At 51.4% G+C, this 26,898-nt stretch overlaps 1 protein-coding gene across 1 annotated transcript in view; it reads right to left on the reverse strand.

Moving 5' to 3' along the window:
* The window catches only part of agpat2 (1-acylglycerol-3-phosphate O-acyltransferase 2 (lysophosphatidic acid acyltransferase, beta)), a 58,804-nt gene that overhangs the window by 26,898 nt on the left and 5,008 nt on the right, over positions 1–26,898 (reverse strand). The window contains exons 4-5 of the mRNA XM_052037492.1: positions 10,596–10,965; positions 3,233–3,366 (exon numbers count right to left, since the gene is read on the reverse strand). Of these exons, the coding sequence (XP_051893452.1) occupies positions 3,233–3,366; positions 10,596–10,965 (504 nt within the window). The remainder of the gene's footprint in view (positions 1–3,232; positions 3,367–10,595; positions 10,966–26,898) is intronic.

Raw genomic sequence — 26,898 nt, forward strand, 5'->3', positions numbered from 1 at the left:
CAGGACGTCCTTCTATTCTGAGGCTGTGCCCTCTGGTCCCAGACTCTCCCACTGCTGCAAACATCCTCTCCATGTCCACTCTAACCAAGCCTTTCAGTATTCGGTAGGTTTCAATGTGATCCCCCCCTCATCCAACTCCAGCAAGTACAGGCCCAGAGCCATCAAACCCTCCTCATACGTTAACCCTTTCACCCCAGGGATTATTCTTGTAAACCCCCTCTGGACCCTTTCCAATGCCAGCACATCCTTCCTTAGATATGGGGCACAAAACTGCTCACAATACTCCAAATGTGGTTTGACCAACACCTTATGAAGTCTCAGCATTACATCCTTGCTTTTATATTATTGTCCTCTTGAAATGAATGCTAACATTGCATTTGCTTTCCTGACTACTGATTCAACTTGCAAGTTAACCTTTAGGGAATCCTGCACTAGGACTTAGCACCTCTGATTTCTGAATTCACTCCCCATTTAGAAAATAGTTTACACCTTTATTTCTTCTACCAAAGTGCATGACCGTACATTTCCCTACGCTGTATTCCATCTGCCACTTTTGTCCATTCTCCCAACCTATCCAAGTCCACCTGTGGACTCCCTGCTTTCTCAACACCACCTGCCCCTCCATCTATCTTTGTATCATCCACAAACTTGGCCATAAAGCCCTCAATTCTGTTATCAAAATTATTAACATATAACATGAAAAGTAGCGGACCCAAGACCAACCCCTGAGGAGCATCACCAAGATATTTATTAGTCACATGTACATCGAAACACAGTGAAATGCATCTTTTGACATGACTGAGAATGTGCTGGGGGCAGCCCACAAGTGTTGCCACTCTTCCGGCACCAACATAGCATGCCCACTGCTCCTGACCTCTATGTCTTTGGAATTGGGAGGAAACCCACGCAGACACGGGAAGAACGTACAAATTCCTTTCAGACAGTGGCAGAATTGAACCCAAGTCACTGGTGCTGTACTAGCATTACACTAACTAGTTATTCCTTTTTAAGTTTCTTTCTGCTCGTTTTTAAAAAGTTTACCAATCCTGTGGCTTCCCACTAATTTTTGCAATATTGCAATATTCCCTCTTTTTTGCTTTATGTTTGACTTCCCTTGTCAGCCATGGTTGCCTCATCCTTCCTTCTGTATTATATCCAATTTTAGCTTCTCCCTCTCAAACTGCAGGGTGAATTCTATACCATGATCGCTGCCTCCTAAGGGTTCCTTTACCTGAAGCTCCCTGATCAAATCTGGTTTATTGCACAACACCAAATCCAGACTTGCCTTTTCCCTAGTGGGCTCAACCACAAGCTGCTCTAAAAAGCCATCTCGTAGGCATTCTACAAATTCCTTCTCTTGGGATCCAGTACCAACCTGATTTTCCCAGTCTACGTGCATATTGAAATCCCCATGACCACTGTAACATTGCCTTTCTTACATATCTTTTCTATCTCCTGTTGTAATTTGTACCCTACATCCTGGCTACCATTCAGAGACCTGTATACAACTCCCATCAGGGTCTTTTTAACCTTGCAGTTTCTTCACTCTACCCACAAGGATTCTACATCTTCTGATCCTATGTCACTTCTTGCTAAAGATTTGATTTCATTTTCTACCAACAGAACCACCCCACACCCTCTGCCCACCTGCCTTTTTCGAAAGGATGTGCATCCTTGGATGTTCAGCTCCCGGCTGTGATCTTCCTTCAGCCACAACTCTGATACCCACAACGTCGGACCCGCTAATTTCTAACTGCGTTATGAGCTCACCTCGCTTCACTGTTTTCCCTGCAGCAAAGGCAGTCAAGGGGTGACCATGTAAGGTTGTAAAACTATGACGGGGATAGATAGTCACAAGTCTCTTTCCCAGGGTAGGGGAGTCTCTAACATAGGTTTCAGGAGAAAGGTTTAAAGGGGAGCTGAAGGGCAGGTTTTCATACCGAGGGCGATCCATATGTGGAACAAGCTGCCAGAGGAAGTGGCAGAGGCAGGTACAATTACAATGTTTAAAAGATATTTGGACAGGTACATGGATGGGAAAGGTTTGGAGGGAGAGGGCCAAAGACAGGCAAATGGGACTGGCTCAGGCAGGCACTTTGGTCAGCAGGGACTAGTTGAGCTGAGGGGCCTGTTTCTGTGCTGTGCGACTCAATGACCACTTTAACTACCTTCTGGATATCCCTCTGACCACAGCTTTATTCTTTGCAATAAATGGTGGAAGCCGAGATGACACTTCATCAAAAGACCTTCTGTAAAGACTTTGGCACAGTATTGCACACATCCAAGGGAGCGATGGATTGGGATTGAGAGGTGCTGCTCCCACATTTCTGTGACCTTTACTTTTCTAGGCGGTAGGCGTTGCGGGTTTGAGGGATACTGTCAAAAAAGCCTTGGCAAGTAGCATTTGCAGTAAAACTGCTATCACCCGTGAATCAGGTGACCATTTTGGTCCAGATGGTAATTGTCCAGGTTCATTCCAAATTTTCACTGACAAACATCACATTTGGCTCCAACTCTGAAGTTGCCCTCCTCCCAAAATGTCAGAGTACAAATAGTGACATCTGGGTATGTCACCAACTAATCAGGATTGTTGGTCTTCACTTTGATGCTTTCATATGCTCAATCAGGTTGAATTCAGCTGATAATTCAGCCTGGTCTCTGACACAAGGTCATTTAGTCCGTTGAATCTCTATAATCTTTTGAAGAGCAAACCAATTAGCCCCAATCCCCTTGCAGGACATTAAAATTTCACTTAAAACGAGAATTCTGAAATGCTCTGAATGCCTCACAGCACTAATTAACTATTTATGAGTTATACCAGTGGGTTTGCCAAAGGATTCACTCTTTCCAAACTGGTTGATTCTTGTAGAAGTGGCACTGGGACAACACAATTTGCTTAAATGAACTGGGCTTGGAATTGAGCCAGGGTTGTTTCAATGCCGGGTGTTCAGGGTCAGATGTGGTGCAACTTCCAGCTGAAGAGCCTGCCGGTGTACATGTGCATGATGAAAGACCAATTGGCCAAGATACCAAAGGGAGTGGTGAGAGCAAGTTCTGCATCAACCAACTTGCATCCACCCCCGCCACCTTCCCCCCCCACCACCCCCATTTGAGGAAAAGGCAGACGTGGCTATATTGTACAACAAACAAGTTGTCTTTACCTGTCCCCACAGAACCCACTGTCAACACCGCTGACAGTAAACAGTTACACAGCAGTACTGCCCATCCTTACCCATCAAATCCAGAGAACTCTGGTGATTGGAGATGATGACATATGGACCCTTCACATTCAGATTCTCCAATCCCTTCACTTCAAGTTTAATTCCATACAAATTCTTGACGTGTTGCAACGCACTACGGACTAACCTAAAGCAGAACAAAACCATAAATATGATCAAGAAAGATATAACTCAGTATAGGACAGTCAAATTCATGATACAGATGATGAGACTCAGGGAAACCAAGCAAACTCATTATGATAGCAATGTTTTTCCAAGGTAATGGAAGCCGTGAATAATGATTTGTAAACAAAACTATGCAAATTACTGCACGTTCCTCTTGACTGATATAATCTGGAATCTTGAATAGTTAATTAGCAAATCTAGGAGAGAATTTAAAGTTTTCTTTTCTTCATTCCCACAAGCAACATTCTCATTATGTTAACCATAATGCACAACAGATGCTGATAGATCATCTCGTGTTCATACCGTCGAACATCCCAATTGCAGATGGACCCCATATCAACAGGGAATCTCCCATCTCACTATAACATCTGCATGTACTCAAAGAACAAAGCCTCAATCTTATTTGCAATTAGCACTTTAATTAGAGAGCAACGTATAACACAGAACCTCGTGATGAAACATGGCCTTGCTTCCAAAATATTGCTAGAAACAAATCAAAATTCAAACATTTACAAATATACTTCTATTCCCACTTCACTACCAGAAATGAATACCAGAAATGCTCAGGTTCTTACAGCAGGCTATGATCACTGGCAGGATGGTAATCACCACAATAATTAGTCCCCTTAATTTCTAAAACTGGAAAATGACAAAAAGTTACAGGAAGAGACCTCAGTTTCAAAACCTGCAATGAGCTGATTCAGAGCAGCAGTTGACCTTTGATGCATGATCGGATTCTAACCAAAAGTGCACCCAGACACAGCAGAAGACATTTACTGAAGGCAGCTTTCATTGTATCCAGCCGTTCCTGTATCACAACAGGGTCAATTCACACAATTGTTCAAGTCATCAAGTATGAACAGCATTTTAACTTTTGCTTGTGCCATTTTCCTGAAGCCAAAGGATTCACCATCATGAATGGTTAATTTAAAATCAAATCTAATAATTTCCAAACACAAAGTGATTTGCCTTCACAAATAACACCTAATTGGATTCAATGTTCTGACAACATTTAAAAACATGCTGTCCTATAGGTGGAAGATATACCAATATGGTTGCAAATCACCACTGCCGGACTCATACATATCAACTGCCCAAAAGTTGTGTATGGTGCAGTAATCAGGTTGGCCATCCTAAGATAACAGCCACTGCCTTACCCTCATCAACCACCTTTGTCACCTCCTCAAAAAAACTCAATCAAGTTTGTAAGGTATGACCTGCCCCGCACAAAGCCATGCTGACTGTCCCTAAACTGGCTATGCCTTTCCAAATGAGTACAAATTCTTTCCTTAAGTATCCTCTCCAACAGCTTCCCCATCACTGATGTGAGGCTCACTGGCCTATAATGACCTGGATTATCCCCATTTCCCTTCTTGAACAAAGGCACAACATTTGCTGCTCTCCAGTCTTCCTGGGATAAGTGCAATGGTTGGTCTGGACATTGCAGGCCAGAGGGCCTGTCTGTGCTGCACAGCCTTCTGATATCAACTGTAGCCATACTCAAATACGAGAGCTATTACACTTCATATAAACGAGTCACATGTTCATTAATGCAAACATGTCTTTTCTATCTTGGAAGTGGAAACAAAAATTCTTCACCCACCACCCCATTTTTGCCATCATTGCCAAAGAAAGCAGGAAAGAAATTCAAGTATTGCCTTTATCAAAGCTGGTGCTTCAAATACTGTCTCTGTGCCTCACTAGATGAGTGACTACCCTTTCCATGTCCATTGTCTTGATCTGAGTTCAATACTAACACACTCACAATGTCAGAAACTTGAAATGAAAACAAGCAGAATGCTGAAAATATTCAGTCCAGGTACATCAGTGCAGAGTAGATCAGAGCCCATGTTTCAGGTCAATGCTGCTTTACTGGAACTTTGTTTTTCAATGCGCAGATGGCGCCTGACCCAAGGAGTTTCTCCACTTTCACACACCCAGATCATTGTTAACATTTTGACCATTAAAGCTGGTATTTTTTCTCCTGTACTGCCTCACTGCCTTTTAGTCCTGAAGACATTAACAGCCAACAGTGTGGACAGGAGTCACATGTACCCTCTTGGGAAGCCTGTGATCTGTCAATGAATCTGCTACATATTTACAATACCCCAGCAGCTCCTGGTGAATTATACCAATCCAATTAACTAGTTCGATCAATTCCGTTCACTGGTGTTCCTCCGTGCAGATACGGAAACCAGTTGCTTTTTCCACACAAAGAAACACCCACTTCACCCCACAGCTCCTTGCACCAGCAGCCTCACTGCCAACTCCAAACCAGCCTCATTGCCCTCAGCAGCCCCAATGACTGCCCCCCTCACCCCTACCTTGGACTGGCCCCTAGCTCCACCAACATCCCCCCCCTACCCTTACTCCCCACTTCAGGAGGCCACCTCCACGCCCCCTGGGAAGCCACCCCGCTCTCCAGGATCACCCTAGCCAACACCAACCCCCAGTCTCCCCACCCCTGGCCTCCCTGAACTGCCCCCACACCCCACCTAAACCCCCTACCAACTGCCCCACCCCTCACACGACCCCCTTCCACTCTTCCCTCCCCCACAGCCCCCCCGCTCGACCATCTCCATTCCCCTCTCGCTCCACCCCACACCCTCCCGCACCCCCAGCTTCCCTCCCTCAATACCTTCCCAATGCAGTCCCCAACACCTTCCTCCCCCTCCCCAAGCCGCTCGACCCACACCTTCCAACCTCCCCCTACACCATCCATGACTCCCCCAACTTTCCTCCCCCTCCCTCCCACATCTTCCCTCCATAACCCCACCTCACCCAGTTTCCCTCCTTCCAACACCTTCCTCTCCCTCCCGCCAACTAACCCTCACTCCCCCCACCCTCAACTTTCCTCTCCCTCCCCACCCAACCGTACACCTCCAACACCTTCCCCTCCCTCCCCCACCACACCACATACTCCTCTCTCAACTCAACCCAACCCTACCCCCAACACCTTCCTCTGCCTCCCCACCACCTTACCCCCAACACGTTACTCTCCCACCTCCCCACCCTAACCCCCAACCCCCCTCTCCCTCCCCCGACCCTAACCCCCAACCCCCCTCTCCCTCCCCCGACCCTAACCCCCAACCCCCCTCTCCCTCCCCCGACCCTAACCCCCAACCCCCCTCTCCCTCCCCCGACCCTAACCCCCAACCCCCCTCTCCCTCCCCCGACCCTAACCCCCAACCTCCCTCTCCCTCCCCCGACCCTAACCCCCAACCCCCCTCTCCCTCCCCCGACCCTAACCCCCAACCCCCCTCTCCCTCCCCCGACCCTAACCCCCAACCCCCCTCTCCCTCCCCCGACCCTAACCCCCAACCCCCCTCTCCCTCCCCGACCCTAACCCCCAACCCCCCTCTCCCTCCCCCGACCCTAACCCCCCCAACCCCCCTCTCCCTCCCCTGACCCAAACCCCCAACCCCCCTCTCCCTCCCCCGACCCTAACCCTCCTCTCCCTCCCCCGACCCTACCCCCCAACCCTCCTCCGACCCTAACCCCCAACCCTCCTCTCCCTCCCCCGACCCTAACCCCCAACCCCTCTCCCTCCCCGACCCTAAAACCCAACCCTCCTCTCCCTCCCCCGACCCTACCCCCCAACCCTCCTCCGACCCTAACCCCCAACCCCCCTCTCCCTCCCCGACCCTAACCCCCAACCCCCCTCTCCCTCCCCTGACCCTAACCCCCAACCCCCCTCTCCCTCCCCCGACCCTAACCCCCAACCCCCCTCTCCCTCCCCCGACCCTAACCCCCAACCCTCCTCTCCCTCCCCCGACCCTAACCCCCAACCCTCCTCTCCCTCCCCCGACCCTAACCCCCAACCCTCCTCTCCCTCCCCGACCCTAACCCCCAACCCTCCTCTCCCTCCCCCGACCCTAAGCCCCAACCCTCCTCTCCCTCCCCGACCCTAACCCCCTACACCTTCCTCTCCCTCCCCCGACCCTAACCCCCAACCCTCCTCTCCCTCCCCCGACCCTAACCCCCTACACCTTCCTCTCCCTCCCCCAACCCTAACCCCCTACACCTTCCTCTCCCTCCCCCGACCCTAACCCCCAACCCTCCTCTCCCTCCCCCAACCCTAACCCCCAACCCTCCTCTCCCTCCCCCTACACTACCCCCAATACAATCCTCTCCCTCCCCTCCACCCGCCTCTCCCTCCGCCCTACCCTACCCCACACCTGCCTCTCCCTCACCCCCCACCCTACACCCACTCTCTACCCAACACCCCCTCCATCCCCCCACCGTACCGCCCCGACACCCCGTCTCCCTCCCCCATCTCCCACCCTCCCCCCTACACCCCCACTCCCCACCCACACCCCCTCCCTCCCCCTCACGCCCCAAAACCCACGCCCCCCCTCCCAACGCCCCACCCCCCTCACACACCCATACCCCCTCCCACCCACCCACCAGTCCCCCACACGACCTCCCTCCCCCCCACCCAGACACCCCCTCCCTCCCACCCCCCCACCCCCTCCCTCCCCACACGAGCCCCCCACACACCCTCCCCACCCGAGCCCCCCACACACCCCCTCCCTCCCCCTCACACACCCCCTTCGCCCCCTCCCCAGCCCCCCCACACCCCCTCCTTCCCCCCTCCCCAGCCCCCTACACCCCCTCCATCCCCCCACACCCCCTCCCTCCGCCCCACCCCAGCCCCCAACAACCCCTCCCTCCACCCATCCCAGCCCCCCACACCCCCTCCCTCCCCCCTCCCCAGCCCCCCAACAGCCCCTCCCTCGCAACCACCCCAGCCCCTCCCTCCCTCCCAACCCAGCCCAACACCCCTTCCCTCCGCCCCACCCGAGCCCCCCACACCCCCTTCCTCCCTCCCCCCAACCCCAGACCCCCACACCACCTCCCTCCCCCCCACCCCCCCCCCCCCACACCCCCTCCCTCCCCCCAACCCCAGCCCCCCAACACCCTCCCCACCCCAAACCCCCACACCCCCTCCCTCCCATCCCAGCACCCCCACACCCCCTCCCTCTCAAGCCAGCCCCCCACCACCCCCTCCCTCCCACCCACCCCCTCCCAACCCAGCCCAACACCCCCTCCCTCCCACCCCTCCCACCCGAGCCCCCCCACATCCCCTCCCTCCCTCCCCACCCCAGACCCCACACCCCTCCCTCACCCCCACCCCAGCCCCCCAACACCCCATCCCTCCCCCAACCCCAGCAACCCCACACCCCAGAGACCCACACCCCATCCCTCCCACCACCCGCCCCCCCACACCCCCTCCCTCCCAACCCAGCCCCCCAACAGCCTCTCGCTCCCCCCACCCTACCACCCCCACATACCTTCCCTCCACACCCCCACCCTACCCCCCCAGAACCCCACATACCCTCACCCCCCCACACGCCCTCCCTCACCCTACACCCCCACATTCCCTCCCACCCACCCTACCCCTATACACCCCCTCCCTAACCCCCACACCCCTCCCTCCTGCCCACACCCAACACCCACTCCCTCCCCCAACCCCTCGCTACAACGCCCACCTTCTCCTCCCTCCCCCCCACCCTACCCTCCCCCTACACCTTCCCCTCCCTCCCCCCACCCTACCCTCCCCCTCCCCTACACCTTCCCCTCCCTCCCCCCACCCTACCCTCCCCCTCCCCTACACCTTCCCCTCCCTCCCCCACCCTACCCTCCCCCTCCCCCCACCCTACCCTCCCCCAACACCTTCCCCTCCCTCCCCCACACCTTCCCTACACTCCCCCCCAACCCTACCCTCCCCTACACCTTCCCCTCCCCCTCCCTCCCCCCATCCTACCCTCCCCCTCCACCTTCCCCTCCCTCCCCCCACCCTACCCTCCCCTACACCTTCCCCTCCCTCCCCCTCCCTCCCCCCCTACACCTTCCCCTCCCTCCCCCCACCCTACCCGCCCCCACACCTTCCCCTCCCTCCCCCCCACCCTACCCTCCAACACCTTCCCCTCCCTCCCCCCCCCCTACCCGCCCCCACACCTTCCCCTCCCTCCCCCCACCCTACCCGCCCCCACACCTTCCCCTCCCTCCCCCCACCCTACCCGCCCCCACACCTTCCCCTCCCTCCCTCCCCCCCACCCTACACCCAACACCTTCCCCTCCCTCCCCCCAACACCTTCCCTTCCCTCCCCCCCACCCATTCCGCTCCCTCCCCCCCACCCTATCCCCCCGCCTTCCTCCCTGTCCCCCCCACCCCCCGCCTTCCTCCCCCTCCCCCCACCCTACCGCCCGCACACCTGCCTCTCCTCCCCCAACCTACCCCCCGCCTTCCTCCCCCTCCCCCTCACCCCCACCCCCCCGCCTTCCTCCCCCCATCCCCCCGCCTTCCTCCCCCTCCCCCCCACCTTCCTCCCCCCCATCCCCCCGCCTTCCTCCCCCTCCCCCCCACCTTCCTCCCCCCCATCCCCCCGCCTTCCTCCCCCTCCCCCCCACCTTCCTCCCCCCCATCCCCCCGCCTTCCTCCCCCTCCCCCCCGCCTTCCTCCCCCCCATCCCCCCGCCTTCCTCCCCCTCCCCCCCCGCCTTCCTCCCCCCCATCCCCCCGCCTTCCTCCCCCCCTCCGCCCCGCCTTCCTCCCCCTCCCCCCCGCCTTCCTCCCCCCATCCCCCCGCCTTCCTCCCCCTCCCCCCCGCCTTCCTCCCCCCATCCCCCCGCCTTCCTCCCCCCCATCCCCCCACCTTCCTCCCCCTCCCCCCCACCTTCCTCCCCCCCATCCCCCCGCCTTCCTCCCCCTCCCCCCCACCTTCCTCCCCCCCATCCCCCCGCCTTCCTCCCCCTCCCCCCCACCTTCCTCCCCCCCATCCCCCCGCCTTCCTCCCCCTCCCCCCCGCCTTCCTCCCCCCATCCCCCCGCCCCACCTTCCTCCCCCCCATCCCCCCGCCTTCCTCCCCCTCCCCCCCACCTTCCTCCCCCCCATCCCCCGCCTTCCTCCCCCTCCCCCCCACCTTCCTCCCCTCCCCCTTCCTCCCCCCCATCCCCCCGCCTTCCTCCCCCCCATCCCCCCCGCCTTCCTCCCCCCCCATCCCCCCGCCTTCCTCCCCCTCCCCCCCCGCCTTCCTCCCCCCATCCCCCCCGCCTTCCTCCCCCTCCCCCCCCACCCTACTGCCCCCCCCACCCTTTGCTCTCCCTCCCCCCCACACCTTCTCTCCTTGCCCCACCCCGCCCTTCACCCCGCCGTCCCTCCCCTCCCCTCCCCCTGCCGTCCGCCCACCTCATGTTCTCCACGTCGCGGCCCCGCCACAGACACAGCGGGATGACGGGCAGGGCCAGCGCCATGATCCACGAGTAGTAGAAGCCCATCTTGCAGTAATAGCGGACGTGGGCGCTCAGCAGCCAGAGGGGGAGCAGCAGCGCCGGCAGGGCCAGCAGCAGCCACAGCGGGACCATGCTCCGGGCCTCGGCCTGTCGCTCACACTCGCCGGACCGCCGCCGCCAACGCCCGGACCCGCCGCCCGTTCCACAAACGGCGGTCACCGTCCGCCCGCTGCTTCCGGGAGCCGCCGACACGCAGCCGTCGCTCCAGCTGTCAGTCACAGCGAAGGGGCGGGGCTTCTGATAGACCACGTGATCACGGGGCCCAGCTGTCAGTCACAGCGAAGGGGCGGGGCTGCTGGTAGACCACGTGATCACAGGGCGGACGGCTCTCAGCTCCGGCTGTCAGTCACAGCCAATGGGGTGGGCTTCTGCCTCGATCACGTGATCACAGGAATCCTGCTCTCGGCTCCATCTGTCAGTCACGGTGAAGGGGCGGGGCGACGACCAAAGTCACGTGATCCACTGCCCAGTATTTGGCGCCGCCGAGAGCGGGCTGTCAATCACAGGGCTCCCAGAAGCTGCAAAGAATTGCAGCAGAGATAACTGCCAGGTTTTCCAGTGAAATAATGCACATCTCACGTGAAAACAATAATCTAAATGGGTCAACCAACAAAGGGTGAAAATCATAAAAACTGAAATAAGAACAGAAAATACTGGAAATTCACCGCCAGTCCAGCAGCATCTGTAGAGGCAAAAGGGACCAGTCAATGTTTCAAGTCGAGGTGGTGCAGCAGGACTGCGGGGATGGAGAAGCCAGTGCACAGGTGTGGCGAGAGTAGGAACTCATGGGTGGAAGCAGGTGGCCTCTCCCCTTAGCCTCCCATGCTCCTGGTAAAACAATCCAAGTTTGTCCAACCTCTCCTGGTGGCTAATACTCTCCAGTTCTGGTGAACCTCTTCTGCACCCTCTCCAAAGCCTCCACATCCTGGCTTCCTTCATTTCATTTCTGGCGTCTGCCCTCTTCCTTTCCAGTCCTGATGAAGGGTCTCGGCCCAAAACGTCGACTGTTTATTTCCCTCCATAGATGCTGCCTGACCTGCTGAGTTCTGCCAGCACATTTTGTGTGTTGCTCCAGATACATCCAGCATCTGCAGAATTTCTTGTGTCACATCCTTCCTGTAATGTGGCGAACAGAACTGCACACAGTACTCCAAATGTGGTCGAACTGAAGTTGTATACAGCTGCAACATGACTTGCCAACTTTTAGAACATAGAACAGTACAGCACAGAACAGGCCCTTCAGCCCACAAAGTTGTGCCAAACATGTCCCTACCTTAGAAATTACTAGGCTTACCCATAGCCCTCTATTTTCCTAAGCTCCATGTACATATCCAAAAGTCTCTTAAAAGACCCTATCATATCCGCCTCCACCACTGTTGCCGGCAGCCCATTCCATGCACTCACCACTCTCTGAGTAAAAAACTTACCCCTGACATCTCCTCTATACCTACTCCCCAGCACCTTAAACCTATGTCCTCTTATGGCAACCATTTCAGCCCTGGGAAAAAGCTTCTGACTATCCACACGATCAATGCCTCTTATCATCTATCTCTAGATATCTATCTCAATACACCTCTATCAGGTCACCTCTCATCCTCCGTCGCGACAAGGAGAAAAGGCCGAGTTCACTCAACCTGCTTTCATAAGGCATGCTCCGCATTCCAGGCAACATCCTTGTAAATCTCCTCTGCACCCTTTCTATGGCTTCCACATCCTTCCTGTAGTGAGGTGACCAGAACTGAGCACAGCACTCCAAGTGGGGTCTGACCAGGGTCCAATAGAGCTGCAACATTACCTCTCGGCTCCTAACTTCAATTCCCTGTTTGATGAAGGACAATACACCATATGCCTTCTTAACCACAGAGTCAACCTGCCCAGCCACTTTGAGCGTCCTATGGACTCGGACCCCAAGATCCCTCTGATCCTCCACACTGCCAGGAGTCCTACCACTAATACTATACTCTGCCATTATATTTCATAGAATCATAGAACAGTACAGCACAATACAGGCCCTTTGGCCCACAATGCAGTAGTGACCATTAAACCTCACCTAAGACTATCTAACACCTTCCTCCCACACATCCCTCTATTTTAAATTCCTCCATATGCTTATCTAGCAATCTCTTGAATTTGACTAATGTACCTGCCTCCACCACCACCCCAGGCAGCGCATTCCATGCCCCAACCACTCTCTGGGTAAAAAGCCTTCCCCTGATATCTCCCTTGAACTTCCCACCCATGACTTTAAAGCCATGCCCTCTTGTATTGAGCATTGCTGCCCTGGGATAGAGGCACATGCTGTCTACTCTATCTATTCCTCTTAATATTTTGTACACCTCTATCATGTCTCCCCTCATCCTCCTTCTCTCCAATGAGTAAAGCCCTAGCTCCCTTAGTCTCTCCTCATAATCCATACTCTCCAAACCAGGCAACATCCTGGTAAATCTCCTCTGCACCCTTTCCAATGCTTCCACATCCTTCCTACAATGAGGCGACCAGAACAGTAGTCTAAATGTGGTCTAACCAGAGTTTTGTAAAGCTGCAACATTACTTCACGGCTCTTAAACTCTGATCCCCTGACTTATGAAAACTAACATCCCATAAGCTTTCTTAACTACCTTATCCACCTGTGAGGCAACTTTCAGTGATCTGTGGGTATGAACCCCCAGATCCCTCTGCTCCTCCACACTCCCCAGAATCCTGCCATTTACCTTGTACTCCGCCTTGGCGTTTGTCCTTCCAAAGTGTACTACCTCACACTTCTCCGGATTGAACTCCATCTGCCACTTCTCAACCCAACTCTGCATCCTATCAATGTCCCACTGCAATCTTCAACAGTCCTCCACGCTATCCACAACATCACCGACCTTTGTGTCGTCTGAAAACTTGCCAACCCATCCTTCTACCCACTCATCCAAGTCATTACTAAAAATTACGAAAAGCAGAGGTCCCAGAACCGATCCCTGTGGGACACCGCTAGTCACAGCCCTCCAATCCGAATGCACTCCCTCCACCACAACCCTCTGCTTTCTACAGGCAAGCCAATTCTGAATCCACACGGCCAAGCCTCCCTGGATCCCTTGGTCTCTGACCATCTGAAGAAGCCCACCATGTGGAACCTTGTCAAATGCCTTACTAAAATCCATGTAGACCACATCTAATGCACTACCCTCATCAATATTCCTGGTCACCTCCTCAAAGAACCCTATCAGGCTTGTGAGACATGATCTTCCCTTCATAAAGCCATGCTGGCTGTCCCTAATCAGTCCATGATTCTCTAAATGCTCAAAGATCCTATCCCATAGAATCCTTTAAACAGCTTGCCCACCACAGACGAAACGCTCACTGGTCTGTAATTCCCTGGACTGTCCCTACTACCTTTTTTGAATAAGGGGACAACATTTGCCACCCTCCAATCCTCCGGTACCATTCCCATGGACAATGAGGACTCAAAGATCCTAGCCAACGGTTCAGCAATCTCCTCACTCGCCTCGCGGATCAACCTGGGGAATATTCCGTCAGGCCCTGGGGACTTATCTGTCCTAATAATTTTTAACAGCTCCAACACATCTTCTCTTGATATCAACATGGTCTAGAACATTAACCTTACCAACACTGTCCTCAGCGTCATCAAGGCCCCTCTCCTTGGTGAATACTGAAGAGAATTATTCATTGAGAACCTCACCCATTTCCACAGCTTCCAGGCACAGCTTCCCACCTTTGCCTCTAATCAGACCTACCTTTACTCTTGTCATCCTTCTGCTCTTCACATAAGTGAAAAATGCCTTGGGGTTTTCCTTAACCCTACTCGCCAAGGCCTTTTCATGTCCCCTTCTTGCTCTCCTCAGCCCCTTCTTAAGTTCCTTCCTTGCTACCCTATATTCCTCATGAGCCCTATCTGATCCTTGCTGCTTACACCTTATGTATGCTGCCTTCTTCCTCCTAACTAGTTGTTCCACCTCTCTTGTCACCCATGGTTCCTTCACCCTGCCATTCCTTCTCTGCCTCACTGGGACAAATTTATCCCTAACATCCTGCAAGAGATCCCTGAACATTGACCACATCTCCACAGTACCTTTCCCTTCAAAAATGTCATCCCAATTCACATTTGCACTTATCTAGCCTTATAGCCTCATAATTTGCCCTTCCCCAACTAAATCTCTTCCTGTCCTCTCTGCTCCTATCCTTGTCCGTGACAATGCTAAAGGTTAGGGAGCGGTGATCACTGTCCCCCAAATGCTCACCCACTGACAGATCTGTCACCTGACCCAGTTCATTACCTAATACTAGATCTAATATGGCATTCCCTCTAGTCAGCCTGTCAACATCCTGTGACAGAAATCCATCCTGGACACACTTAACAAACTCTGCCACATCTAAACCTTTGGTACTAAGCAGGTGCCAACCAATATTTGGGAAGTTGAAGTCTCCCATGATAATAACCCTGTTATTCATGCACCTTTCCAAAATCTGCCTCCCAATCTGCTCCTCAGTATCCCTGCTTCTACCAGGGGGCCTATAGAATACTCCCAGTAGAGTAACTGCTCCTTTCTTGTTCCTAACTTCCACCCATACTGACTCTAGAGAGGATCTTGCTACATTATCTACCCTTTCTGCAGCTGTAATGGTATTCCTGACCAGTAACGCCACCCCCCCTCCTCTTCTCCCCCCTCCCTATCCCTTTTAAAACACTGAAATCCAGGAATATTCAGTATCCATTCCTGCCCTGGTGACAGCCAAGTCTCTGCAAGAGCCACAATATCAGAGTCCCATGTACTTATCCAAGCTCTCAGTTCATCACCCTTATTCCTGATACTTCTTGCATTTAAGTAAATGCACTTTAGCCCACTCACTTTTCTACTTTTATACCCTATACTCTGCTTCTGCTTCCTCAAATCCTCTCGATATGTTAGATCTAACTTTACTCCATGCACTTTTTCCACTGACCTATCCCTCCGGTTCCCATCCCCCTTGCAAACTAGTTTAAACCCTCCCAAACCACCCCAGCAAACCTGTCTGCAAGGATATTGGCCCCCCTCAGGTTTGGGTGTAACACGTCCTCTCTGTACAGGTCCCACCTTCCCCAGAAGAGATCCCAATGATCCAAAAATCTAAAACCTTCCATCCAACTTCTCAGCCACGCATTCATCTGCTATCTCCTCCTATTCCTCCCTTCACTATCGCGTGGCACTGGCAGCAATCCCGAGATTGCTACCCTTGAGGTCCTGTTCTTCAACCTTCTGCCTAAACTCACTTTTCAGGACCTCATCCCTCTTTCTACCTATGTCGTTGGTACCAACATGTGCCACGACTTCTGGCTACTTTTCCTCCCACTCAAGAATGCTGTGGACCCGATCAGAGACATCCTGGACCCTGGCAGCTGGGAGGCAACATACCATCCGGGATTCTCACTCATGTCCACAGAACCTCCTGTCTGTTCCCCTATCACTATTGCCCTCCTCTTCTCCCTTCCCTTCTGAGCAGCAGGACCAGTCCCAGTGCCAGAGACCTGGCTTCTGCTGCTGGATCCCTGTAGGTCATCCCCCTCAACAGTAGCCAAAAAGGAATACCTGTTGCTGAGGGGAACAGCCTCCGGGGTCCTCTGCTCTGTCTGCCTGTTCCCTTTCTCTTTCTCTGCCCTGACAGTCACCCATCTATCTGCCTCCTGGACCCTAGAAGTACCTGCTCTAAGGGGGGGTGACTGTCTCCCGATGCACAGCATCTACATAACTCTCTCTCTCCCTGATGCTCCACAGTGTTTGAAGCTGCAACTCCAGCTCATCAACTCTGAGCCGAAGTCCCTCCAGCCTCAAGCACTTACTACAGAAATGGTCACCGTGTGCCACAGCAGGGTCCACTAACTCCCACATCAAGCAGCTGCAGCACATCGCCTTGTCCTCCATCTCAACTGTTTTTCCCTACCTAGCTGTTTTCTACTTAAAAGTTATAACAATAACATTGAGACCTTACCATTACTTACCAGCTACTCACCAGTGTTGTTGCAGATGGCCTCTATGGAAGAGAATAATAGATAAGTGGATCCCGCCTCGCCCCGTTTCTGCCTAAGCCCGTTGAGCCAAAGCCCAATCACTCTGCTACCTCCCACTCCATTGCCCGCTGGATAAGGCGGTCTTGTTTATAAACTTTTTGCGCGCTACCCGCTGACGTCACACGCCTGCGCAGTCCTGCCCCACTATTCCCGATTAGTAAAAGAAAACACTTAGCTGCTCCGAAGTTCTCAGCTGATTCTCTCGACCTACCAAAATGAAACACTTCACACTCATCTGGGTTGAACTCCACCTGCCACTTCTCAGCCCAGTTTTGCATCCTATCTATGTCCTACTGTAACCTCTGACTCTCCTCCACACTATCCACAACACCTCCAACCTGTGTGTCATCAGGAAACTTACTAACCCATCCCTCCACTTCCTCATCCAGGTATTGGTATTGTTTGGTATTGGTTTATTATTCTCACTTGTACCGAGGTACAGTGAAAAGCTTGTCTTACAAACTGATAGTATGGGTCAATTCATTACACAGTGCAGTTACATTGAGTTAGTACAGAGTGCATTGATGTAGTACAGGTAAAAACAATAACAGTACAGAGTAAAGTGTCACAGCTACAGAGAAAGTGCAGTGTAATAAGGTGCAAGGTCACAACAAGATAGATTGTGAGGTCAGAGTCCATCTCATTGTATAAAGGAACCGTTCAATAGTCTTACCACAGTGGGGTAGAAGCTGTCCTCAAGTCTGGTGATACGTGCCCTCAGGCTCCTGTATCTTCTACCCAATGGAAGAGGAGAGAAGAGAGAATGTCCCAGGTGGGTGGGGTCTTTGATTATGCCGGCTGCTACACCAAGACAACGAGAGGTAAAGACAGAGTCCAATGAGGAGAGGCTGCTGTCTGTGATGTGCTGGGCTGTGTCCACAACTCTCTGCAGTTTCTTGCGGCCCTGGGCAGAGCAGTTGCCGTACCAAGCCGTGATACATCCAGATAGGATGCTTTCTATGGTGCATCGGTAAAAGCTGGTGAGAGTCAAAGGGGACATACCAAATTTCTTTAGCCTCCTGAGGAAGTAGAGATGCTGGTGAGCTTTCTTGGCCGTGGCATCTACGTGATTTGACCAGGACAGGCTATTGGTGATGTTCACTCCTAGGAACTTGAAGCTGTCAACCCTCTCAACCTCAGCACCATTGATGTAGACAGGTGCATGTACACCGCCCCCTTTCCTGAAGTCAATGACCAGCTCTTTTATTTTGTTGACATTGAGGGAAAGGTTGTTGTCATGACACCATTCCACTAAGCTCTCTATCTCCTTCCTGTACTCCAACTCATCGCTGTTTGAGATACGGCCTACAACAGTGGTATCATCTGCAAACTTGTAGATGGAGTTAGAGAGGAATCTGGCCACACAGTCATGAGTGTACAGGGAGTAGAGTAGAGGGCTGAGGACGCAGCCTTGTGGGGCACCAGTGTTGAGAATAATCGTGCTGGAGGTATTGCTGCCTATCCTCACTGATTGCAGTCTGTTTGTTAGAAAGTCAAGGATCCAGTTACAGAGGGAGGTGTTGAGTCCCAGGTCTCTGAGTTTGGTGACAAGCTTGCTTGGAATTACTGTATTGAAGGCAGAGCTGTAGTCAATAAACAATAGTCTAACATATGTGTCTTTACTGTCCAGAAGCTCCAGAGCTGAGTGAAGGGCCAGGGAAATGGCATCCGCTGTAGACCTGTTTCGTCAATAGGTGAATTGCAATGGGTCCAGGTTGTCTGGGAAGCTGGAGTTGATGCGTGCCATGACCAGCCTCTCAAAGCACTTCATGATGGCGGATGTCAGAGCCACTGGTCGGTAGTCATTGAGGCATGTTACCTTGCTTTTCTTTGGTACCAAGATGATAGTGGTCTTCTTCAAACAGGAGGCAACCTGAGATTGAAGCAAGGAGAGGTTGAATATGTCTGCAAGGACTTCTGCCAGCTGATCAGCACAAGATCTGAGCATGCGGCCCGGGACACCATCTGGGCCAGGTGCTTTCCTCGTGTTCACTCTCCTGAAGACTGACCTTACGTCCTCACAGTGATCATCACAGGTTCAGCTGCGTTGGTGGCTGTCAGAGTGGATGGTGACAATCCACTTCCCTTTTGTTCAAAACGCGCATAGAATGCATTAAGTTCATCAGGAAGGGATGCATTGTTGTTAGCTATGCAGCCCGACTTTGTCTTGTAGCCTGTTATGGCAAGTAAGTCCTGCCATAACTGGCAGCTGGTCAGCGACTCGATTGAGTTGGTATTGCCTCTTGGCATCCCTGATAGCTTTCCGAAGGTCATACCTTGATTTCTTGTACAGATCAGGATCACCAGATTTGTGTGCAGCAGTCCTCTCCTTCAGTAGGGAGTGGATCTCCCGGATCATCCATGGTGTCCTGTTTGGGAAGACCCGGATTGTCCTCTTTGGTACACAGTCCTCCAGTATTGTAGTATTGCACTATTGGAGCAAGTATCACACACTTGCTGATAAAGTCTGTGATGGTGGTGACATACTCATCCAGGCTGGCAGCTGAGTCCTTGAACATGGACCAGTCCACTGCCTCAAAGCAGTCATGTAGGAGCTCATCTGCTTCCTCAGACCAGCACTGCACGACTCTCCATACCGGATCCTCCTGTTTCAGTTTCTGTTTATATGCAGGGAGAAGGAACACAGCCTGGTGGTCTGATTTCCCAAAGTGAGAATGAGGGGTGGCTCAGAAGGCATCTTTGATGGTTGTATAGCCGTGGTCAAGGGTGTTGGCGCCCCTGGTGGAGCACGAGATGTGCTGATAGTATTTTGGTAACACACTATTGAGGTTGGCCCCTGCGATGATGAAGAGGGCCTCAGGATATCCTGTCTCAAGGTTGTTGACCACGGGGTATATAGAAATCACAAAGAGTAAGGGTCCCAGTACAGATCCCTGAGGTACACCACTGGTCACCGACATCCACTCAGAATATGACCCTTCAACAACCACTCTTTGCCTTCTGTTGGCAAACCAGTTCTGGATCCTCAAAGCAATGTCCCCTTGGATCCCATGTCTCCTTACTTTCTACATAAGCCTTGCATGGGGTATCTTATCAAACGTCTTGCTGAAATCCATATACACTACATCTATTGCTCTCCCTTCATCGATGTGTTTCGTCACATCCTCAAAAAATTCAATCAGGCTCGTAAGACAGGACCTGCCCTTGACAAAGCCATGCTGACTATTCCTAATCATATTATACCTCTCCTAATGTTCATAAATCCTGCCTCTCAGGATCTTCTCCATCAACTTACCAACCACTGAAGTAAGACTCACTGGTCTATAATTTCCTGGGCTCTCTCTACTCCTTTTATTGAATAAAGGAACAACATCCACAACCCTCCAATCCTCCAGAACCTCTCCTGTCCCCATTGGTGATGCAAAGATCATCACCAGAGGCTCAGCAATCTCCTCCCTCGCCTCCCGCAGTAGCCTGGTCCCGGCGACTTATCCAACTTGATGTTTTCCAAAAGCTCCAGCACATCCTCTTTCTTAATATCTACATGCTCAAGCTTTTCAGCCTGCTGCAAGTCATCACTACAATCATGAAGCTTCTTTTCCATAGTGAATACTGAAGTAAAGTATTCATTAAGTACCTCTGCTATTTCCTCCGGATCCATACACACTTTCCCACTGCTACATTTGATAGGTCCTATTCTTTCCTGTCTTATCCTCTTACTCTTCCCATACCTGTAGAATGCCTTGGGGTTTTCCTTAATCCTGCCCACCAAGGCCTTCTCATGCCCCCTTCTGGCTCTCCTAATTTCCTTCTTAAATTCCCTCCTGTTAGCCTTATAATCTTCCAGATCTCTAACATTACCTAGCTCTCTGAACCTTTCGTGAGCGTTTCTTTTCTTCTTGACTAGATTTATTACAGCCTTTGTACACCACGGTTCCTGTACCCTATCATAACTTCCCTGTCTCATTGGAACGTATCTATGCAGAATTCCGCACAAATATCTCCTGAATATTTGCCACATTTCCTCTGTACTTTTCCCTGAGAACATCTGTTCCCGATTTAATGATCCAATTTCCTGCCTGAGAGCCTCATAATTCCCTTTACTCCAATTAAACACTTTTCTAACTTGTCTGTTCCTCTCTCTCTCCAATATTATTGTCAAGGAGATAGAATTATGATTACTATCTCCAAAATGCTCTCCGACTGAGAGATCTGACACCTGACCAGGTTCATTTCCTAATACCAAATCAAGTACATTCTCTCCTCTTATAGGCTTATCTATATATTGTGTCAAGAAACCTTCCTGAACACACCCCATCTAAACCCCTTGCTCTAGGGAGATGCCAGTCGAGATTTAGAAAATTAAAATCTCCCATCATGACAACTCTGTTATTATCACACCTTTCCAAGATCTGTTTCCCTATCTGCTCCTCGATATCCCTGTTACTATTGGGTGGCCTACAAAAAACAGTTATTGACCCCTTCGTTTTCCTAACCTCCACCCACAGAGACTCCGTAGACAATCCTTCCATTTTCCTGCCATATTGTGCTGACATAGCTATTCCCTCCTACCTACAGAATGGCCATATCCCTCCATTTTCCTATCATTCATGTGCCCATCCAAGCCCCTCTTGAAAGCCCACAATGAATTTGCCTCCACCACCCCATCAGGCAACGCATTCCAGGCATCCACCACTCTCTCAGTAAAAAACATACCCCTCACGTGTGTTCTGAACCTACCCACTCTCACCTTAAATGCATGCCCTCTGGTATTGGATCACTCAATAATAGGAAAAAGATGTTGTTTGTCCACCCTATCTATGCCCCTTATAACTTTATACACTTCCAACAGATCACCCCTCAGCCTCCACCGCTCCAGAGAAGAGCCCAAGTTTGTCCAGCCTCTGCTGATAGCACATGCCCTCTAATCCGGGCAGCATCCTAGTAAACCTCCTCTGCACCCTCTCTAAAGCCTCAACATCCTTCCTACAGTGAGGTGATCAGAATTGCACGCAATACTCTAAGTGCAGCCTAACCGGAGTTCTATAGAGATGCATCATAACTTCTGGACTCCTGTACTCAATACCCCGATTAATAAATGCAGGCATTCCATAAGCCTTCTTAACCACCCTGTCTACCTGTGTAGCCACTTTCACTGAGTCATGGACTTGCACCCCATGGTCTCTCTGCTCTTCAACACTGTTAAGGGTCTTGCCTTCAAGAGTGTACTGCCTCTTGACATTAGTCCTACCAATGTGCAACACCCCAACGCTCAGATTGGTGAAGGCAAGCATGCCATACACTTTGTTTACTGCCCTATCCACTTGTGTTGCCACTTTCAGGGAGCTATGAAATTGCATCCCAAGATCCTTCTGGATATCAGTGCTCCTGCCATTTACTATATACTTTCCACTTACATTTGACGTCTCAAAGTGTAACAGCTCACACTTGTCTGGATTAAACATCATCTGCCATTTCTCTGCCCATATTTCCAACTGCTGCAGTATCCTGTGACAATCTTCTACACTATCTACAATCCAGCCAATTTTTGTGTCTTCTTTTTCACAAGCAGCAGAGGTCCCAGCACTGATCCCTGTGGAACACTGCTGGTCACGGACCCTCAGTCTAAATAACCTCCCTCCAATCACTGCCCTCTGTCTTCTATGACTCAGCCAGTTTTGAATCCATTTCTGCCCAGGTGCTTTTATCTTCTGGATCACCCAAACAAGAGGCACCTTAATTCTTTACTCAAGTCCACATGGACAACATCCACTGCCCTACCCTTATCAATCATCTTTGTTACCTCCTCAAAAAAAATTTGTTAGACATAACCTGCCCCACACAAAGCCATGCTGACTAACCCCAATAAGTCGATGTTTTTCCAAATGTGAGTAAATCCTGTCCCTAAGAGTCGTCTCCAATAATTTCCCTACCACTGAGGTAAGGCTCACCAGCCTATAATGTGCTGGATTTTCCCTCAGATTCTAATTCTACCTCTCTCAGTTATTTTGTTATTGTCACTTCAGCTTTTTTGCACCATTTCAGATTGCACAACAATCGTTCAGCATTCTGCTGTTTTGGTGATAATAAGTACAATGAAGGGTGTGTGTACTCTCTTTGCTCACGTGAGTAAGGAATTTCTTGGCAGCCTGGTGTATATGACTATAAACTAACCTAATCTAATTGATCTACCAACCTGCATACCTTTCGGATGTGGCAGCAAACCGTAGCCCCAGGAACAGACCCATGTGGTCACAGGGAGAACGTGCAAATTCCACACATACAGCACTGGAGGTCAGGATTGAACTGGCTCACTGGAGGTGTGAGGCAGCAGATCTAACAGCTGTGCTGCTGGAAGGGGAAATTGCTGGAATCTCTAAGGACAGATGTAATAACAGAAGCCTGTGATAGGACTGAACAGGGTCAACGGGGAGTTATGGAATGAAATTGGATTTGACTGATCGACTGGAGTCCTTTGAGCACAGAGGTGTACAGCACAGAAACAGGCCCTTCGGCCCACCACGTCCATGCTGACCTACTTGCCCATCTACACTGATCCCATTTGCCCCCATTAGGACTGTATCCTTCTATTCCTTGCCTATTTGTGTCTGTCTAAGTGGCCCTTAAATATAATAATTGTATCTGATTCCACTCGCTCCTCTGGCAATGGGCTCCACTCTCTGTGTAAAACACTTACCTCTCGGATCCCCTTTAAAACTCCTTCTTCTCACCTTGATCCTCTGCTCTCTTACCATGGCAATCTGATACCATTTGTAGACATTCGTTTTTCTTTCTGCCAATAGTTCATCTACCTTCCATTTTGCCTTTTACCTGGTTGTTCCCTGCTCTGACCCAGTTGGAAGTGGACTCTGTCTGCTGTGGCCCTTCAGCTTCTCACTGACCCATTGGCTCGCCTGGACAAACACTGTGTCCTTCCTCTTCAACTTGATGCCTCCTCACCAGATCCATCAAAAAGGGCAGAAGTATTAGAAAAAAAAGCAAAGGGATTGTGTGAGCAAATCGGCAAAAAATATTAAACAAATATTTTGTAGTAACTTCTTCAACAATGTAAATGTGGGTCCCACAGTGACAACGATAAGAGAAAACATAATGAGGAAAAAGAAGTGCTTGGGTCCTTACAGAAATATTCTGTCTGCATTTTCACCATAGAAGACACAGTAACTGTTGTGGAAATGTGTGAGAACCAAAGGTCATTTGAGAGTGGAACTGAGTGCCGGCTGTCAGTTGGTGGAAACCAGCGATGAGGAAGCTCAGCGTTCAAGCTCAGCGAAGAATTGTGAAGCAGACACGTCACCTGTGGGTGAGGTAGAGGTGCCAATGGTCAGGTCCTGGGCTCACCCTGTGTCGTCAGAATTCAGTGGGGACACTGAGCAGTCCGTTGCTTCACAGAATTCACTCCTTCTGTACATGACAGAGGTGAAGCAGCGAGTGGCTTTGTGAGTGGCCGGAGATATTGGGGCAATGGGAGAGTGAGAGAGAGGGAAGGGAGAACAGTGAGGGAGAGGAGAGAAGACAGCGAGGGAACAGGAGATGGAGAGGAGAGAAGGCAGCGGGGGTACCAGAGCACGGCCCAGGAGTGGAAACTGCAGCTGGTGTTGTGTATTTAATCAGGTCTGGGACTAGATGCTGAGGGGGACAGTCTGTTGTTACCTGAGGTGGGACAGAGGCATAACTTCAATAAAAAACTGCTGGTGTGAATCTACAATAATAACAAATGAGATGAAGTAAGTTCAAAATCTAGAAACACCCTGAATGAATGAAGACATTGCAAGACTTTTAAAATTGCCAAGTAAATGAGGCAAAGTGAGGGGGAAGGATGGCCTGTAGCTGTGGGCTGGGATGGAGCTTGATGGAGACCAGTGAGATCTCCAGCAACATCTGCAGGAAGTGTCTGCAGCTGGAGGACCTCTGGTCCAGATGTGATGAGCCAGAGCTGGAGCTGTGGAGCACTGGAGGAATAAACTCGGCTCTGCTTGGGGGAGGGTTGAGGGGAACAGAGGTTTTGAGAGTTAACTGGGAAAGACAAGGTCATACCGCAAGGTAGCTCTGTGTGTTCTGAGAAGCAGAGTGTGTCTGGATGGGACGGAGCGTGTGGTGTCAATGGTGCAGCAGTAAGTGGGGCCGGTGGAGGGGAAACGGGAACGGTACAGTCAACGGCCCTTTACTTGAATGTACCAACCAGTTCTGGAGTGCAGCTGGTTCACTGCTGGTCGGAGTCAATGGGCACTGTCTCATGTACATCACGGGGGGAGGGGGTAAGGAAGGGAGCTGAATATACAGAGTGGAGAGTTAGAGAAGGGAGGGGCAGCAGTGGAGGGGACGGCTGACTCTACAGGGGGGGCATCGAGGCGGGAGAGTGCAAGGGGACAGGGGCTCAGAAGGTCAGTAACTGGAACCACTTTTGGGTTCCCTGACTGTTGGACAGAGGATCAGTCAAGAAGAACTAAAGGTTTGAAACAAAAGCAGTGCTATAACTGTGGTTACCATTAAACATCACATAGGTTGGACAAGGAGAGGACAGGGTTGCCGTGGGTATCAGCTGTAAATGAGCTGATCCAGTCAATGTGTTATAGAGTCATAGAGTCAAACAGCACAGAAATAGGCCCTTTGGCCCAAATGGCCCATGTCGACCAAGATTCCCATCTGAGCTAGTCCCATTTGCCTGTTAGAACATAGAACATTACAGCACAGTACAGGCCCTTCAGCCCACAATGTTGTGCCGACATTTTATCCTGCTCTAAGATCTATCTAACACTTCCCACCCACATAGCCCCCCATTTATCTATCATTCATGTATCTATCTAAGAGCCTCTTAAATGTCCCTAATATATCTGCCCCCAAAACCTCTACAGGCAGTGCGTTCCACGCACCCACCACTCTGCGGAAAAAAAGTTACCCCTGACATCCCCCTTATACCATCCTCCATTCATCTCAAAATTATGTACCTCCATGTTAACCATTGTCACACTGGGAAAAAGTCTCCGTCTGTCCACTCGATCTATGCCTCTTATCATCTTGTACACCTCTATCAGGTCACCTCTTATCCTCCTTCTCTCCAAAGAGAAAAGCCCTAGCTTGCTCAACCTATCCTCATAAGACGTGCTCTCCAATCCAGGAGGCATCCTGGTAAATCTCCTCTGCACCCTCTCTAAAGCTTCCACATCCTTCCTATCATGAGGCAACCAGAATTGAACACAATACTCCAAGTGTGGTCTAACCAGAGTTCTATAGAGCTGCGAAATCACCTCATGGCTCTTGAACTCAATACCCTGACTAAGGAAGGCCAACACTCCATACCCCTTCTTAACAACCCTGTCGACCTGCGTGGCAACCTTGAGGGATCTATGGATGTGGACCCCAGGATCCCTCTGTTCCTCCACACTGCTAAGAGTCCTGCCATTAACCTTGTATTCTGCCTTCAAATTCGATCTCCCGAAGTGTATCACTTCACACTTATCTGGGTTGAACTCCATCTGCCACTTCTCAGCCCAGCTCTGCGTCCTGTTAGAGAGAGAGGTGCTGAACAAAGGAACATAAGTACTGTGGCGGAACAGCAGTTGGAGAGTGTGAACAGGAACATGAAGGCTGCAAACTGCAGAGCCACAGCGTGAGCTGTACTCACGGGGAAAGAATCGCTGAGCCACTATCACATGTGGAATGGCCAGTTCCGATACAGACAGAGAACGTGAGTGAGCTCAAGTTGTAGGATTCTGTGTAGAGACTGGGAGGCTGCAGCCTGCCCACACAGAGGGTGAGGTACAGTTGCTCAACCTTAAGTTGGAGCTCATTGTAAGGGAGGGGTCACAGACAGGAGCCACAGACGGGTGGGTCAGAGTGGGAGTCGGATGCAGAATTCAAGCGGCAGGCAACGGGAAGCTCAGGCACTCCACAGACTGAATGCCTTTACCCAAGTCTGTGTTTGTTTTCTCCAGTGTAGAGCAACCCACACTCTGAACACAAGTACACCACAGCGGGTTGGAAGAAGGACTGTTTGTGTCCCTGTAAGGTGGGAGGGAAGAAGTAAAAGGGCAGATGGTGGATCTACAGTTTTCTCAGTTTTCAGTTTCTACCTTGAATGAGTGAGTTTCCGAGGCCCTGCAGGGAGAGAATTCCAACAATACCTGTCACATCCTCAGAGAACTCCAGGTGGCTGCTGAAACAAAATCTT

Source organism: Pristis pectinata, chromosome 23 (assembly GCF_009764475.1).
Source record: "Pristis pectinata isolate sPriPec2 chromosome 23, sPriPec2.1.pri, whole genome shotgun sequence".
NCBI lineage: Eukaryota > Metazoa > Chordata > Chondrichthyes > Rhinopristiformes > Pristidae > Pristis > Pristis pectinata.